This window comes from Coccinella septempunctata, chromosome 3, assembly GCF_907165205.1.
Source record: "Coccinella septempunctata chromosome 3, icCocSept1.1, whole genome shotgun sequence".
Classification (NCBI taxonomy): Eukaryota; Metazoa; Arthropoda; class Insecta; order Coleoptera; family Coccinellidae; genus Coccinella; species Coccinella septempunctata.
Window position 1 is genome coordinate 39915850 of NC_058191.1, and position 18932 is coordinate 39934781.

Consider the following 18932-nt stretch of genomic DNA (forward strand, 5'->3'; position numbering starts at 1 on the left):
TGTCGGAAACGAATCCAGTTCCCCAAATAAAACGAAAATGTTAAAAATAGTTAAGTAAGTATTTATTTTGATCGACTTAAAACAAATTATTCTCAACAAAGATTGCTAAAATAAAGGTTGAACGATTTGATTCGTACATCTCAAGGTAAACATAATAATTCGATATGGCAACAATGGTTTCCCTAAAAAACAAATTCAAATATACCTTACTATACCGAAAATGTTCAAATACATACATTCTCGTATTTTTGGTCTCTCATCGACTTCTCTCAGATGTCTGTACAAATATCAATCTCAGCAATAAAGTATCAAATATCACAGTTTATAGCTTAAAATAATTCGTCAGTGAGCCTTGGCAATCTAAAATTTAATATCACCCGCTACTGTAAATCATAGAGGGAAAGTTAAAGGTGGTTCTGCGTTAGAGGTTCCTCATCTTCTGTACCTCTCCATCCTTGTCGTACAGTGATGAATGAACCTATAAGTAGCAGAAGACAACCTAAGCCTATTACTCCGTAAGCTGTGTAAGTTCCGATGCTTGGTAAAAGGATCAGCGTCTTCGCCAGATCGGCAAGGTTTTCTGTGATGGCTGCTTCTTGGCGGAACCAAAGTACCGGCATCATTGTTGTATTAACATTCTCGAATATGCTGCAAGAGAAGTAACAGAATAGGAACTAACTTCAACAAATATCAGCGAAGATCATAAAGAAGGAGTGTGATAAAAACAACTTAAATAAAAATAAATGGCATTCCGACGAATTTCATTCCTTAAAAATATACAATGCTCAAAAATTGAAGAGTTGAAAGCCACACGATGGAAGTAAAACTCTGTCTACTTTTGCCAAAAAGATCCCAGTACATATCCGTTTCAACTTCAAAAAATAATTTCGAATATATAGCTTTCCTAACACGCTGAATCTATTGCGAGCAATTTCAAAAGCCTATTTCCCTTCGTTTAGATTTTCATAGTTGAAATGGCATTTTTCAAAAATTACCGAATTTCACTTGAGAATTCGTCAAGACCGAACGGCTGTGCCGAAATGGATAAAATTCTCAGATTTATTACTAGAAGAGTTGCTCTTTCAGAATATGTATCACGTTTAGATCTGCGATAATTTTCCTCGAAGATTAATTTCTCGACAGATGACCTTCGAAAAATTCCAAAAAAGTTGGGTTCAGTTAAAACTTCCTCAAGACCGAACGGTTGCGCCGAATTGGATAAAATTCTCAGATTTATTACTAGAAGTGTTGCTCTTTCAGAATATGTATCACGTTTAGATCTGCGATAATTTTCCTCGAAGATTAATTTCTCGACAGATGACCTTCGAAAAATTCCAAAAATTTGGGTTGAGTTAAAACTTCCTCACGACCGAACGGTTGTGCCGAAATGAATAAAATTCCCAGATTTATTACTAGAAGAGTTGCTCTTTCAGAATATGTATCACGTTTAGATCTGCGATAATTTTCCTGGAAGATTAATTTCTCGAAAGATGATCTTCGAAAAATTCCAAAAAAGTTGGGTTCAGTTAAAACTTCCTCAAGACCGAACGGTTGCGCCGAAATGGATAAAATTCTCAGATTTATTACTAGAAGTGTTGCTCTTTCAGAATATGTATCACGTTTAGATCTGCGATAATTTTCTCCGAAGATTAATTTCTCGACAGATGACCTTCGAAAAATTCCAAAAAAGTTGGGTTCAGTTAAAACTTCCTCAAGATCGAACGGTTTTGCCGAAATAGATGAAGTTCTCAGATTTTATACCATAAGAGTTGCTCTTTCAGAATATGTATCACGTTTAGATCTGCGATAATTTTCCTGGAAGATAAGTTTCTCGAAAGATGACCTTCGAAAAATTCCAAAAAAGTTGGGTTCACTTCCTCAAGACCGAACGGTTGCGCCGAATTGGATAAAATTCTCAGATTTATTACTAGAAGAGTTGCTCTTTCAGAATATGTATCACGTTTAAATCTGCGATGATTTTCCTGGAAGATTAATTTCTCGAAAGATGCCCTTCGAAAAATTCCAAAAAAGTTGGGTTCAGTTAAAATATTTCAATTAAGCCATCATGAGGACCATATTTTGTGTGCTGCCTCTCTACATGGTATGTACACCAATTTTCGAGCAGTGTATTCTGCTTATTTCAAATTACAATGAGCCGCCGCTGCGTTTGAACTGAAAGACTCACCTTATCCCTTTTATCCTCTCCAAATACAAACTGACTTGCAAGCTGGCGTGAACTTTGAGAGGCAATCCAGTATTTGGTTCTAAGGCTAAATAAAAATTGTGATTACTTGGATCTGGACGCAAACCTTCCACCGCATTCAGATAGGAAGGATCGGCCATATAAAAGTGAGGCATGGACATGAATGCAGGTGCACCAAACCTGAAATTGATAATGATAATATAGTACCCAGTAGCAGAGAAATGAACAGTTCGACTTACTTGCACTGAGATACATTTCTGACACCTGTGGGCAAATGCACCCCTGGACTGAAGCAGTCCATTTCCTGATATTTGGTACCATTATCAAACAATCGCTCAGTCTGAGCAAAAAGTTTCCCTTCCACGCCAAAAGTGGAATAAGTACCATTCGCTTCAAGGGTTAAAGTGCTGAAAATTGAAAATGAGGTTAGAATCGATTGATAACCGCTTCGAAGTATCAAGCGTGCGAAGACGATAATTTGAAATTTGTGTCAGGAAGCTATCACTCCACTTACGGTCATCCAGAGTATGGAGAATTCTAGAAAAGTTATCGGGGAAGGTTTTGAAATATGTAGAAGTTAAAGGAAAATCCTGGAAGCACGTTTTTCGACTGGGAAAAAAAGTTATGGTGCCAAATTCCAGAATTTTCCCAACCTTTCCGCACATTAGTTCATTTTACCTGCAAGTATCTGGTGTGAATATGGAGACCTTCTCCGCGTCCTTCAAAGGATACCACAATTCTCCTGAGGTTCCATTGACCATACCACAGTAGCCAGGGTACTCTGGCGACCTTGGGCTTTGATTCCACCTCGTTATAATTCCCAATTTCTGTATGTCATCCGCTCCCGTATACATGGTGAAATTCCCATCATAAGTACTGGAACCATTCCTCTACGATTTTTTGAATATTAACGTATGTTCACAGGTCTAGGGCAAAAGTATACGTACGTTATAAAACCATCCAAATTTATCGAATGGAATATCGATACCCTTCAGGTGTATCTTCTTCAGCAGAGTCAACAAAGTGTCGTTATAACCCTCGAAAAGGAATTCCTTGGCCGTCTTGGTAACTGTCAATTCCACACGTTTTTCTTCCAGAAGAAAATTCACGCCTCTCCGTATAATCAGGGATTTATGCTTGACTATATTTCCGACAGTCTAAAACGAGGAATGAAATGATCGTCAAAAACAATATGCTGAATCTATCCCAAGTAATTTCGTGAGCCTATCTCCCTTCGTTTAGATTTTCATCGTTGAAATGGCATTTTTCAAAAATTGCAAGTTTCAATCTGCGATAACTCCTGATATATTAGTCTAATCCAATTGGGATTTACGGTTCTATAAATCAGCGTTGCCAAGGCTTCCACCCTAGCACAAAAACTCGATTTCGAAAATTCCGATTTTTTGGGTCAAAAATGAGCAAGGGGTTAGACCCCCCTAAAATTACATATTTGCTCCTCTGTCTAAAAATCGGGGTGTTCTATTACTATTCTAGTACACGGAGTGCATATAAGTCGTACTGTAGATTCCATAAAACTAAACAGTTCATGCTTGAATAGAGAATTGCACTCGAGAGAGCTCTTCGAAGTCAACTCGAAAATGAAAAGTGGAAAAACAAAAAAAATTATTTTCTCCTAAACAGGGACAGATATTTGAAATTTTGGTATGGAAATAAAGGTTTTCGAATACGCTGAATCTATTCCAAGCCATTTCGTGAGCCTATCTCCCTTCGTTTAGATTTTCATCTTTCAAATGGCATTTTTCAAAAATTGCAAATTTCCATCTGCGATAACTCCTGATATATTAGTCTGATCTAATTGGGATTTCCGGTTCTATAATCAGCGTTGCCAAGGCTTCCATCCTAGCACAAAAACTCGATTTCGAAAATCCCGATTTTTTGGGTCAAAAATGAGCAAGGGGTTAGACCCCCCTAAAATGACATATTTGCTCCTCTGTCTAAAAATCAGGGAGTTCTATTACTATTCTAGGATATGGAGTGCATAGAAGTCGCTCTGTAGGTTCCATGAAGCCAAACAGTTCATGCTTGAATACAGAATTGCACTCCAGAGAGCACTTCAAAGTGAACTCGAAAATGAAAAGTGGAAAAACAAAAAAAATTATTTTCTCCTAAACAGGGACAGATATTTGAAATTTTGGTATGGAAATATAGGTTTTCGAATACGCTGAATCTATTCCAAGCAATTTCGTGAGCCTATCTCCCTTCGTTTAGATTTTCATCTTTCAAATGGCATTTTTCAAAAATTGCAAATTTTAATCTGCGATAACTCCTGATATATTAGTCTGATCAAATTGGGATTTCCGGTTCTATAATCAGCGTTGCCAAGGCTTCCATCCTAGCACAAAAACTCGATTTCGAAAATCCCGATTTTTTGGGTAAAAAATGAGCAAGGGGTTAGACCCCCCTAAAATGACATATTTGCTCCTCTGTCTAAAAATCAGGGAGTTCTATTACTATTCTAGGATATGGAGTGCATAGAAGTCGCTCTGTAGGTTCCATGAAACCAAACAGTTCATGCTTGAATACAGAATTGCACTCCAGAGAGCACTTCAAAGTGAACTCGAAAATGAAAAGTGGAAAAACAAAAAAAAATATTTTCTCCCAAACAGGGACAGATATTTGAAATTTTGGTATGGAAATATAGGTTTTCGAATACGCTGAATCTATTCCAAGCAATTTCGTGAGCCTATCTACCTTCGTTTAGATTTTCATCTTTCAAATGGCATTTTTCAAAAATTGCAAATTTTAATCTGCGATAACTCCTGATATATTAGTCTGATCAAATTGGGATTTCCGGTTCTATAATCAGCGTTGCCAAGGCTTCCATCCTAGCACAAAAACTCGATTTCGAAAATCCCGATTTTTTGGGTCAAAAATGAGCAAGGGGTTAGACCCCCCTAAAATGACATATTTGCTCCTCTGTCTAAAAATCAGGGTGCTCTATTACTATTCTAGTACACGGAGTGCATATAAGTCGTTCTGTAGATTCCATAAAACTAAACAGTTCATGCTTGAATAGAGAATTGCACTCCAGAAAGCTCTTCGAAGTCAACTCGAAAATGAAAATTGGAAAAACAAAAAAATTTATTTTCTCCTAAACAGGGCCAGATATTTGAAATTTTGGTATGAAAATATAGGTTTTCGAACACGCTGAATCTATTGCGAGCATTTTCGGGAGCCTATGTCCCTTCGTTTAGATTTTCATCTTAGAAATGGCATTTTTCAAAAATTGCAATTTTCAATCTGCGATATCTCCTGTTATATTCGTCTGATCCAATTGGGATTTCAGGTTCTATAATCAGCATTGTCAAGGCTTCCGCCCTAGCACAAAAACTCCATGTCGAAAATTTTTCTGGGAGATACGCGTGTCGATACGTGATCATCTAAAAATTCCCAACAAGATGGGGTCAGTTAAGAATGAAATGAATGAAATCTTGAGATTTGTTACAAGAAGGGTTGCTCTTTCAGTATAAGTATAACATTCAGATCTACGATGATTTTCCTCAAAGAAATACTATTACTGTCCCAGAATATGGATGAAGTTGTTTTGAAGATTCTAGAAAACTAAACCGTTGATGATTCAGTATACATAATATTAATTCGTACCCTTGAGAACATCCCGTTGGAAGACATCTTCAAAAGTGCAAATTCTCTCATTTATATTACCGTTCTTACGGTACAATGTCAACTAAAGGTCGAACGGCTTATAAATATAAATATCTAAACTATTTGAACGTATATCGTACTTTCTTATTAACGGAAATTCAACGAGTAAATGCAAAATCGCAAATACGTACGCCTCAGAAAAATGAACGGGCTTGACTAACTGCCTTCATTAAGGATATAATGTGTGAAAAATTCCTTCCAGGAAAAGGAGTTGCGAGTATTTTCGGGAGCCTATCTCCCTTCGTTTAGATTTTCATCTTGGAAATGGCATTTTTTCAAAAATTGCAATTTTCAATCTGCGATATCTCCTGTTATATTCGTCTGATCCAATTGGGATTTCCGGTTATATAATCAGCGTTGTCTAGGCTTCCACCCTAGAGTTAGAACTCGATTTCGAAAATCTCGATTTTTTGGGTCAAAAATGAGCAAGGGGTTAGACCCCCCTAAAATGACCTATTTTCTAAACTGTCTGAAAATCAGGATGTTTTATTAGTGTCTTAGGATATGGAGTGCATAGAACTAGTTTTGAAGATTTTAGAAAACCAAACAGTTGATGATTCAATAGAGAATTGCACTCCAGAGAGCTCTTCGAAGTCAACTCGAAAATGAAAAGTGGATAAACAAAAAAAATTATTTTCTCCTAAACTGGGCCGGATATTTGAAATTTTGGTATGAAAATAAAGGTTTTCGAACAAGCTGAATCTATTGCGAGCAATTTCGAAAGCCTATCTCCCCTCGTTCAGATTTTCATCGTTGAAATGGCATTTTTCAAAAATTGCGAATTTCACTTGAAACTTCCTCAAGAACGGTTGTGCCGAGATGGATAAAGTTCTCAGATTTTATACTAGAAGAGTTGCTCTTTCAGAATATGTATCACGTTTAGATCTACGATAATTTTCCTGGAAGAGAAATTACTCCAAAGATGATCTTCGAAAAATTCCTAAAAAGTTGAGGTTACTTAAAACTTCCTCAAGACCGAACGATTGTGCCGAAATAGATGTAGTTCTCAGATTTATTACTAGAAGAGTTGCTCTTTCAGAATATGTATCACGTTTAGATCTGCTATAATTTTCCTGGGAGATAATCGACTCGAAAGTTGACCTTCGAAAAATTCCCAGAAAGATGGGTTCAGTTGAAACTTCCTCAAGACCGAACGGTTGTGCCGAAATGGATGAAGTTCTCAGATTTACTACTAGAAGAGTTGCTCTTCCAGAATATGTGTCAAGTTTAGATCTACGATAATTTTCCTGGAAGATTGATTCCTCTAAAGATGACCTTCGAAAAATTCCCAAAAAGTTGGGTGCAGTTAAAACTTCCTCAAGACCGAACGGTTATTCTTCAACAGGGCCTAGATAAGATGACTCAAGACAAGTTCACCTTCGACATAAAGAATTACTCACAATTTTTATCGTAATGCAGTGATATGCTCAAGTAACTATGTAATCAGTTTTCGAGATAAAATGTCATGAATTCCATACCAACATACCTTACCATGAGATAATAAGAACCCAGTTCCTAATTTTCCCTCGAAAGGAGCGTAATTTTCATTCCTACTTCGCTCCCCTACCTTGCAAGTTAAATATTAATCATTTGACACCTATCATCTTCACTTAGCCAATGTATGAATTTGACACTCACCAAAGCGATAGCGTTCAACGTCGTGATATTGTCGTCTAAGGAACCCACGGTTTTCTCAGGTACAAAGTGCCACGTTCGTACAGTATTAAAATTGACGGTATTATTATCATTATATTTAATATTGACTCTGGAGTGATGCTCCTTGAAGGTGTAAGGCCCCAATTGTTGAAATTTCGGCTTTTTGGTCCACGGTTCTCCTGCTTTGAAGTCCGCCGCGTTCGTCCAGTTGAACAGGTATATTTCTAGAAACATAGGGATAGGCGTCTCCTTCCAGAACTTGAACTGTTGGGTGTTCTCATTCTCCAATGAAAGTTCCTGTGGAAAATCGAAAGTTTATTGATATCAGCCGATAATATTGCTTAACAGTAGTGTTTGAAAATAGAAACTAATTTTTAACTGAAACGATAAAATTCCATCCAGAGAAAATCTACAATAATAATCAAATTAATTAAGATGCATAACAATACAATATTGCCATTTTCTTCTTAATCATTAGTCCATTTTCAATTTTCATGGGAGCAGCAGAAGTTTAACATGAACTCACCGTTTTGACGATATTGTTGTATATATTATGCCATGTCAAAGCCAGAACGATACCGAAAACCAAAAACACCACCGAAAAGAGGAACAGTGTCCCTTTCTGGCATTTCCTGGAGCAAACCATGTTCTTCTGGAAAAAAAATTAATCTTTCAGCTCAAGAAATACCATCAATTGAGACGCGCAGTAAAGTGAACAACTTGTTCACTTTGAACAGACCTATACGAAACTGATTCTTCGGCGGAACCGTGTGATTCACTCGGTTGATCAATAAAAGAATGCAGGCCCTTATCTGTTGTTATGTTGTGCTGTTAAAATTTCGATAAATAAGCTACTGATACGTATTACATGATCGATGCTTCTATCAGCAAGCATAAATTAATTTTTAGGTCATCACCGCCCAAACGATGCGCCATTTTCATTCTCACTTCTCCATATTATCGAAAAACTGAACAAATTGGAGGATACACGAGTAAACTACAATAATAGGAATTAACATACCACCCGCTGATATGAATATCAACAAGTGTTACAATCTGAATAGAACTACCCAATTTGCCATCGTCAGGACAACTAAATGGAGAACGTTCCACCGAAGATGAAGAGTAGATGCTGACCATGGTTCATCATCAGTAAACTAGATTCAAAAAATCGTTTCTCCATCCATGTTTTAAATTAATTGAACAAGACGTGTTAGTTGCACTTGTGAGAGCAGCATTGAATTTTTCCCAGGAAAAACCATTACATAATGATGAAATGATGACAACCTTAAAAACTTGTTTTCATTGCTGTCTGTATTATCGTGGTAAATTTATGCTAATATTAATGGATAAGAACATAAACGGTACCTAATATATCCCCATCTAAAATCAATTATAAATAAGTTCTGATAATTGGTAATCTTTCTGCACCCACATATATCTACTCCTCAGTAAATGAAACAGGATAGAAAAAAAATTCCTTCATTCTCTAATATAGATTCGGTTCATAGTATTCTTTCTAGTCGAAATTTTACTCAATCTACAGGATAAACCCTCAAAATGAACCACCTATTCGAACTCAACGATAATATCTCTCTATACTAACTCTGAATAAGTCTCACCTATGAAATTATGAGAATATTAGCAGTCTGCTGTATCAGATAAGGCAGAAAAATAATATTATCATTTACAAACACTCTAGGTACATTTTGTTATTAGAAACTTCACAGAACACTTCTGAACTTAACCACTTCACGTTAATCACTCAAATATGAATGGGTGATTCTGTAATGAAGAAAATTTATTGGAAAACGAAAAAAGTTAGATAACCATATGGATTGGAAAATAATAAATTTTTACTCTTCGTATCCTTTTGTTTCGAATATTATAGTTTACTTTAAAATTTCGTTAGTTGTATCAAAAATGCACTTATAATGACTTGAAATTTTAGTTCTGAGAAATAGTTATACCTATACCAACCACAAAAACTATTTTAATTCAAGTGCGCACCATTCCCTCAACAATTCGAAAGCTACCTCATTATATCACACTTTTTTTCTACATCAAACCAATTGGTATCGTTCATGACCTTCAGCCTGTAATATCCCAATTACACCATTATTTCGAAAATGACTATTCCGATAAGTTTCGAAATGGATACTCAAATTTTTCCACGCCAGAATTCATTTCAGTCTCGATTATAATCTGACAGCGTTGAGACTTGTGGTCGACGAGATGAAAACTTATGATCTGCCGAACAAAACGTATTTTGTTGTCTGACGATGAACGATTAGAATTAGATATAACGAAGATAAAGTTTAGACACAAAATTCTCAGACAATCATAAATATTCCAATGAGAACAGATCCCGATTTCATTGATTGAATTTTCACCCTTAGTAACCATGGTCAACCCCTTTTAGAAAATGAGCATAAGTGCTCAATTGTTGAGCAGAGTATATCATTACGAATAATCTCATCAAACTGTAATGCAACGCATATCACTCTCCTGTTCTGTTCTTATAAAAAAATAATAAAAGAAATGATTAATTAGGTAATGAACCGATAACACTGGATCTATATGAATGAAATTTCAATCAGATACTACCTTTAAACTGTTGAAGGTCCGTGATAAGTTCGTCAAAAACTTCCTGATACCTCTGATTTTGCTATTTCCGTGTCTCTGATCATATAACGAACGATTAAAAGAATTTATTTCAACCAAATCAAAGGATAAATTCGAAAAAACATCTATGAATGAATAGCATATATCCAACAACAGATCGATTGTTGATGCACAAACGGAAAATAATAAATGAATAATTGGTAGCTCTGATAATCGAGATCTGACACAATGTTTATTCTTAGCTTCGTTGAAATCAGTAATTTGAGTCATATTACTCCTTGTTTGGTGCATTATTATCGAAACTTTTAAAAATTGAAACATTTGGTCACGTTTTAGATGGTCGTGCGAATAGCTTATCAAAATTTTTCATTTTCCACCAACTAATCATCGTTACATTTTAATTATTCTTCTTTTCATAACGATAGCACTCGTCCATACCTATTTATTAGTTAGATTATACCAAAACGTTCTGAGATGGATGGAACAGTCAACAACTTCCATAAAATCACGAACCACACATCACTGTTCACATTGACATTGACTTTAACATCCAACGACCAATTTACTTTCTCTCCAATTCACACACATCGTATGTAGAGTGAAAAATATGAGCTCTGATGAGATAGTGTGAAGTAATAGAAATGAATGGAGTAAATGCTCCTACTTCAAGTGGTGCTGATATATTACATACATTCAGAGCGATGGAATTGGGAAAGCATTATCAAGTTGCAAAAATGCTGCTCCAAATATTTCCTTCATTTCCTACGATTTTGAATTTATCTGGAAGATACTTCCGGGTATCATTGGAGTTCATTGGTCTATATTTTAGACTCTATACTATGTCATACTGAGCCGATTTGTTCTAGTGAAATAATATATGTTAAGAAGACGCTTTAAATTCTACAAAAAGCCACATTATTCTAGGAAAGTCTTCGATATTATCCAAGTTTCAATATAATATTAAAGAAAATACGTTGATACAATGAAATTCGGGAACTCCTGGCAAAAGTCTCCTCTTGGTTGATATGTTACCAAATTGTAATTATTCTACCGAAACATGTTTCGAGTATATAATTTGTGTAACGTTCAATTCTTCGATTCTCAACTTTCAAACACATAATTAATTTGAAGCCACAAGCTAGTAGGATAGACCTCAATTTTCGTACCAAGTATAATCAAGTGATCTCCAATATGTTCCATTGGTTCCTATTCATCTCAAAACGTAAACAGTGATAATTTTTGTTTTGAAGTGGTAAATGCTTCTTCAATAAACTCATTCAAGAATCAATACGACCGATGGAGAAATGACATGTTTAGTATATAGATTATTATAGATTATTCAGACCATAGTAGAATACTTTTAATTTTTTGTAACACAATTAAGTACAAAGATATAACCTCCACTCTTATTGTAGTTATAATATTAATAATAACTTTTGCTGCTTGATTTCTTAGACTTAGATTCAATGAACCTCTGGAGGGCTTGACAAACTTTTGGTTAGTTGAAAATCATCCAAAACCTTACGTTTTTAAGTCCATTTTCCACATTTGCTGATGATTTCGGACTTTCATCCGATTTCCCTTCACTAGATGTAACAGCCCTCTGCCCTTTTTCGATTTCCAAACTACAATTATCACTGTCCATCTCGATGCTCAACTACATTCGATTCCGGTCGATTGATTTTTAATTCACAATGTTGTATGCACAACACTCGACATGTGAATGAGTACTTCCATTAGAACAGAATAATTTAGCATTACCAACACATATTACTCATTTATTCAAGGAAATAATAATAGCTATTTATCAGCAGCGAACGACATGGCAGGGGTCAGATGATGTTTCTTTCGATTTTCAGTACTTTGATCCGAACATATTATACACTGAACAAAAAATGCTTAAAATATCGCACATTGGTTTATTATACTAGATGACACTAGAAGTGTTACACCCAGAAAGAATAATTTTTCTAACTCAATTTATTAGCAATGTGGTAAGCTAATGTTATAAGAACGTTAATTAGCATGTAACCCGAATAAGAAATCGAATAATAACTTTTAGCTAAATGTGCTCCTGTAACATGTTTGTGGAAGGTGATACAAAGTCTCTTGCCATAATATCCCACACGTATTCACCACAGTGAATAGGGTTCGCCACAGGCCACAGCAAAACACCTGCTTCTTGTATAGATCTTAAGGTAGCAGTGCAATGTAAATTCTCAAAAGATCTACAATCCCTAAACAGATGATTTGTCTTCACACTTCAGTTTTAATGGCTCACTAATTCATTCACAAGACATTGTGAGCCATTAAAATAGAAGTTTGAAGACAACTTATGTGTTTAGAGTTGGATACTTCAGTAAGATGAATTTTAGAGGTATTATATTCTACAATCCACTCGCGTCTTGTAGAAAGTTCATAATTTGACGAGCAATATGCTTACGTACTTTGTTTTGCTAACAGATTATGGAATAAAGAAGCAGCAGAGTGGTTCGTAGGGCATCAACGTAAAACACAGCTCTTGAAGAAGGCAACAGCCCCAAAAACCTTGTTCAAATAACCCCTTCATTATTCATTTCTGTGTTGCTTTCTATATTTCATTTTTTTTCGTATTAATCAAGAAGATATACAAATGAAGTGCAATTCAGTTCAAAGTCGATTGGAAAGGTAATGACGTAGAAGGTGGCAAGGTGTGACGTGGCGTGTGTGCAGAGTACTTCCGATCTCCTTTGCTATATCTTCTTGGTATCAACCAAGAATTAAACGGTGAGGTGCTAACTCGACTAACTCGTGAAAGTATCTTCAGCACGTCCAATGACGTAGCCATTAGATAAAGAACGTTTTCACATAAAAGTAGAAGATATTTCGAATCATCTTCTTTCTAACCTTACCACCCTATGTCTATGCTATGCCACTGCTAACGAACCGAGTTCTGTCAGTGGGCTTGGCCTTGCCACCTTCAACAGCATCACCCTTCCAATCGGCTTTGAATTGAATTGCACCTCCTTTGCTGTATCTTCTCGCCATCCGGTAAATAATTGAATAGACCAAAATAAATGATAATTTCCATTGAAACAGACATGTGACGCAGCCATTAACCTTGGCTTTTGAATTTTGACTGACATTCCATTTTAAGATGCAGAAGCTGATATAACAATTTGAAATTATACAACAAATTAAAATTATAATGATGCAGTGCAGATATTTTATGAATCTCTCATAAAATAAGGAAGATTTTCAACGAAATCCTACTCAAAAGATGTAAATTGCAGTTATTGTCTATGCTTATGTATTTAAATTGTTTTTGTATTTAAATATATATCAAATATTAATGATCAACAAAGCTAAGCTTGAGGTCATTGGTTGCCTTCGATACAAATGAATTATTAGTGTAAATTATATGTACTCAAGTAGCAGCATATAAATTTTTGTCCATAGCCATATGCTTCCAAACTGAGTTTTTTGGAAAAAAGGCTGACTGCAGAAAAAGGCACAGGCTGAAATTGTATAAGGAAGAAATGACAAGTCATCGAAATAGTTCTACATATATGGAACAACTGAACAGATAACAATTAATGACAAATGTCAATGACTTGGCATGCATTAATGTTGATACGTAGATGCATGATAAATTGTTTAATGTTACATCATTCCAAGGACAGAACAATTTGAAAAATGAAGGTAAGGTGTAACAAATATAACCTTATAATACATTTGATATTTTTTCTCGAAAGAATTCTTCATTCTCATGAAAACTTGTAGTTGCATAGATTCAAGTTGCTCAACTTAGAACCATACTCAATATGATATAAGGCTGTACACTGAAATTGAAGAAAGTATTAGGGCTGGGAATTAGAATTAGATGGCCTAACACAACCATGCATCATATTTGTAAGAATAGGATTGATACTGATATGACTGAAGAATTCTTTGAGCTGTTGAGAACTACCATGAATAATTTACTATTCATATTCCTCTCAAAAATGCATCATATATTTAAATATAGACATAAATAGAAAACCAAGGGTAATAGATTATACTATAATCTTTGTAAAAACATTGAATTTCTTATCAACAAAAGGAAGTTTACTCACTTTTTTACCAACTTTGTCAATGATGATGAAAATTCATTACATTATAATTGTCAATTTTCGCTATTCGCTGGGGCATTCGAATGAGAAATAATAAATGGCTAAACAGATTATTGCATTTTCATAATTTTTTTTCTGATTCATAACCTCAATTTTTAAATTTGAAGTTAATGACATCGACATTTCTCAAATGCTCAAATGTCACAAAAATTTTTTGAAAGGATGGAAATATTCCAAATATTTCATATTAGACCTAAATTTATTTTTCTTCTAAAACAATTCATGTTTTTCGTCTTGAACAATTCAATTCCGATATGAAATCAGTGTTTTAGAATTTCATCAGATTATAAAAGACATATAAACACGTTATCAGCAAAGATCTCTCTGTTATTAGATATATGGTTTATGCTCCTATGATTTTCTGATTTCCTCGTTTTTTTTTGACACTTTTTTCTTCACCATCTGGATGAAAAAAAAAAGTTTTTGTGATTCATAGAAAAAAAAGTGAATGACTAACCTCAAATTTTCTGTTGGCGGATATTTAAAATCCTTGTGCTTTGTGAAAATACAAACCAAGCCAACATTGCGTAAAAATACTTGTTGACATGTTTTTGTATATGTAGTAATATAGTCTTCAGTCCATTGTATCAACTTTTTTTTCAAAATTTAGGCTCGCAGACGCATTATCTTAATTTGCTCGAAAGTTTTCAATTTCTCGTTGTTGTTAGTATCCAGAAAGTTTCAACATGGGAGAGTCACAGGGTCCAAGAGGCAGAGCAGCCCTTTTAGAAAAGCTGAGGTTAAGAAAGATCCAGCAAGTTGGAATACAGCCTACGGAACCTACACCTCCTGAGCCTGAACCTGAACCTCAACCAAAGCCCACAGGTAGAGCTGCTCTACTCAAGAAGATTCAGGAAAATCGTCTAAAAAAAGTTGGTGCAGAACCAACACCAGCAGTAGCATCTTCTAATGTTGCATTACCCTCACAAAGTACAAGTTCTACAAAGGATGTTTCTAAAGTGGCTGAAGATGTTTCAAAATTAAGTATAAGTAAAGAACGTGAAGCAGTTTCCTATAGAGGTGAGTTCAACATAGAGTTAAACAGTATGATAATATTTTTATTTGGACAGGTTTACTTTATTTCACACTTCATTTCAGGTGAATCGGGAAAAACTCTGAATGTCACCTCTAATTATATAAAATTAAACATTGAGAAAGATAAAGGTGTATTCGAATATGAGGTTAGATTCAATCCAGAAGTTGATTCTAAAAGTATAAGATGTAGGATGGTGAACCAGCACATGGCTGAAATGGGAAAAATAAAAATGTTCGACGGCGGATCTGTACTTTACCTTCCAAAACTACTGACAGATGATGTAGTGCAATTTGAATGTTCACTTCCAACAGGGGAAGCTGTAGTTATGGATGTTAAATATAAGAAGAAAAAAATAATGGCTGATTGCCTTCATTTATACAATGTTCTCTTCAAGAAAGTTATGAGAGTATTGATGTATTCACAAATGGGAAGGAATTACTACAATATGAAGGAAAAATATTCTATTCCCCAACATAGACTAGAAGTATATCCTGGATTTGCTGTAACGGCAGATGAACTAGAAGGTGGCCTCCTCCTATGCCTCGATACACAACACAGAGTTTTGAGGTGTCAGAACGTTTACGAATTGATGTTAGATTTACAAGCCGCCCCGAATTTCAGAGAAAATTTCACAAACTCCGTCATCGGCGCTTGTGTATTGACACGATATAACAATAAAACCTACATTATCGATGATGTTGCTTGGGATACTTGCCCAAGAGATAAATTTCAATCGAGTGATGGATCTGCGGTTTCCTTTGTTGATTACTACAAGTCACAATACAACATCACGATATTGAATGATACTCAACCCCTATTAGTTAATCGGAAATCGATTAAATCGGCTGATGCTTCTGGAAAAGTGGATAGAATGATTTGTTTGGTACCTGAATTGTGTTTTTTGACTGGACTTACCGATAAAATGAGGGCCGATTTCAAGGTTAGTTTCGCCTTTAAAATATGCTTCTAGAACCACCTATGACAATCATGGAATCTTCCTTCATGTTTCTTTCCTCCAAAAAAACTGATAAAATGCTGTAGTATCAAAAAAACCTTGAAAGATGCTAAAACAACACGTCATTGGTCATTTTCAATCGTGAATGCCCAATCGAATGTTACGCCCATGTCTGCGCCGTTCTCGAGCTAGCTTCACGTCTTTGAAAGCACAATCGGCGTTAGTGGTGTAACGTGAAGTTAGCCGATCCCGTAAATTCTATGGTTTCATTGGATGACTTATGAGATTTCGAATATGGTCCATTTTTGAAATTTTTTTTAAACAATTTCATTCAGCGTTAGTCGGCGAAAGCATTCGTCGACTTGTAAAACTACTTTGTACCGGCGAAAATTCCATGCAACACAAATGAAGACACTTTTTCAACTTCTCCCATCTTCTATTCATTGCAGATCGAGAAGTGACTTCTGATATCAATATTTTCGTCATATTATCCATATTAATGAAGATATCAATTTTAGGTGATGAAAGACGTAGCAGAGTATACCAGAATCACCCCCGCTCAAAGGATGAATGCACTGCGAACTTACCTAAGAAACGTGGCCAATTCGGCTGAAGCAAGGCAGATCTTGAGCGATTGGGGGTTATCGTTGGATTCTGACACTATCAAGTTAGAAGGGAGGATATTGGGTAACGAAACCATTCTTTTCGGTGACGGTGAGGAGTTCAGATGTAGGAACAATGCCGATTGGACTAGGGCTCTGTCCGAGAAGAAGATAACTTTACCTATTGATTTAATGAACTGGATTGTATTCCACACCAGTCGGGATAAGAATTCTGCAGCGAAATTTGCAGAAACAATGACGAGGTAAGTTGGATTCAGTAAAAGTTGTGCATCGCTTTTGTCGTAAATCAAAATATTCAATGTTTTTCTGTCTTTTCAGGATAGGATCAGCACTGGGATGCATCATCAAACGGCCACAGTTGGTCATGCTTAGGGACGACCGAAATGAAGCCTACATAGACGGCATAAAACAACACGTAAGACCTGACACGCAATGCTGCGTTTTCATTTGCCCAACGTTGCGTTCAGACAGGTACGGTGTCATAAAGAGGTTGTGCACCTCCGAATTTCCGTTGGCCAGTCAGGTGGTACTGTCCAAAACGCTGGCCAACGAACAGAGATCTCGCGCTATAATTCAAAAAATAGCGCTCCAAATAAACTGTAAATTGGGCGGTACGTTGTGGACGTTGAGGTTCCCGTTCAAGAACTGGATGATCATCGGGATCGACGTCTACCATCCGCCCAAGGGTTCGAGGAGCGAATCGATCTGCGCCGTCGTATCCAGCCTGAACGAGAGTTTTTCGAGATGGTTCTCGATGGCGGTACCTCAGAAGGGGGAGCTGAGCGAATTTTACAAGTTGGTGTTCACGAAGTCCCTGGAGCAGTATCAGAAGGTGAACGGTACCTTCCCTGCCAAGATTGTTATATTCCGGGATGGTGTCGGGGACGGTCAGTTGGAGCATTGCAAAAGGCTGGAGATACCCCAGTTCGAAGATACTCTGAAACAGTTTCAACTGGACGTTAAGATTTGTTTTGTTATCGTCCAAAAAAGGACCAACACTAGGATATTTCTGCACAATAATCAGGGTTTCGAGAATCCGGAACCCGGTTCTGTGGTTGATCACAGTATTACTCGTAAATATCACTCCGATTTCTTTTTAGTACCTCAAAATGTAAGGCAGGGAACTGTTAATCCCACGCATTATATTGTTCTGCACGATACGTGCAACTTTAAGCCCGATCATGTCCAAAGGTTGGCTTTCAAATTATGCCATTTGTATTATAATTGGTCGGGAACAGTCCGAGTTCCTGCCCCTTGTCAGTACGCTCACAAACTGGCTCAACTATACGGGCAACATATCAATAAACCCGTTGCACCAGAGTTGGCCGATAAATTATATTACTTGTAATTTAATATATTTTTTTCACTATGTTTGATTCAACATTCGATTTTCTTGAATGCCTTAAAATTTTTGACTGAAATTCTATTTTTAGAAAAGTGTTTTATTTTGTTACGAATTTTAGAAGAGACTTAAGAAAATGCATTTTAATATGTATGAAATATGAAATAAATATTTCGTTTGTGCTTTAACGATGTGAGCCCATTTCATCTCATTATGTAGTATATTTGTCTTGTTTACAGAGATTAAGAAACTAAGACTGATGTATTATTTCGCTTCAGTCTTTGTTTCAGATATATGATTTGTCTCTTTTACGTTCCCGAATGAGACATATCGTGTTACAATTTCTTTAGAGGAATATTCCATTAATTTGTATTATATAACTACCACTGTTATGAATGTATGCGATGTTCAACTTGATAGTTTATTTTTTATTAAATTTTCACGTTTGTGATGGAAGTCTTATTTCTGAAAAATGTGACTTTATGCCCCTTACATTTGAATAGAAAATTATTCTATTCTTTGTATAGAAAATGTGGGGACGTAAAATGGTACAGGGCAAAATTCAGACAGTTTCAAAGGGTTCGCAAATTTTAGCTTATCGAAGGTTCTTTCGTTTAACTAGATTGATAAACTAGCAATGCTGTGTATCCGAGCATA

The 18932-nt window shown here is 35.8% G+C and overlaps 2 protein-coding genes across 7 annotated transcripts; one reads left to right on the forward strand and one right to left on the reverse strand.

Moving 5' to 3' along the window:
- Window positions 1–40: 40 nt before the first annotated feature.
- On the reverse strand, window positions 41–14417 carry LOC123310582 (protein croquemort-like). 6 transcript variants are annotated; one of them, XR_006537378.1, is made up of 9 exons: window positions 10151–10453; window positions 8070–8195; window positions 7526–7840; window positions 3151–3360; window positions 2882–3093; window positions 2443–2610; window positions 2186–2383; window positions 237–648; window positions 41–182 (listed from the first exon to the last, which is right to left on the reverse strand). XR_006537378.1 is itself a non-coding variant. In XM_044894128.1 (8 exons), the coding sequence occupies exons 2-8, from the start codon at window positions 8187–8189 to the stop codon at window positions 405–407; spliced, it is 1467 nt and encodes a 488-aa protein (XP_044750063.1). In that variant the 5' UTR covers window positions 8190–8195; window positions 14263–14417; the 3' UTR covers window positions 41–404. The 6 variants fall into 6 exon arrangements, 5 of the variants coding, with proteins under 5 accessions (XP_044750063.1, XP_044750062.1, XP_044750064.1 ...); XM_044894128.1 differs by lacking the exon at window positions 10151–10453 and adding an exon at window positions 14263–14417 and having other exon boundaries at window positions 41–648; XM_044894127.1 differs by lacking the exon at window positions 10151–10453 and adding an exon at window positions 11694–11995 and having other exon boundaries at window positions 41–648.
- LOC123310581 (piwi-like protein Ago3) lies at window positions 13650–18724 on the forward strand. Its single transcript, XM_044894125.1, has 5 exons — window positions 13650–13849; window positions 14988–15339; window positions 15418–16295; window positions 16829–17175; window positions 17252–18724. Exons 1-5 carry the CDS (start codon window positions 13844–13846, stop codon window positions 18279–18281), a joined length of 2613 nt encoding a protein of 870 aa, XP_044750060.1. The 5' UTR covers window positions 13650–13843; the 3' UTR covers window positions 18282–18724.
- The last annotated feature ends 208 nt before the right edge of the window (window positions 18725–18932 follow it).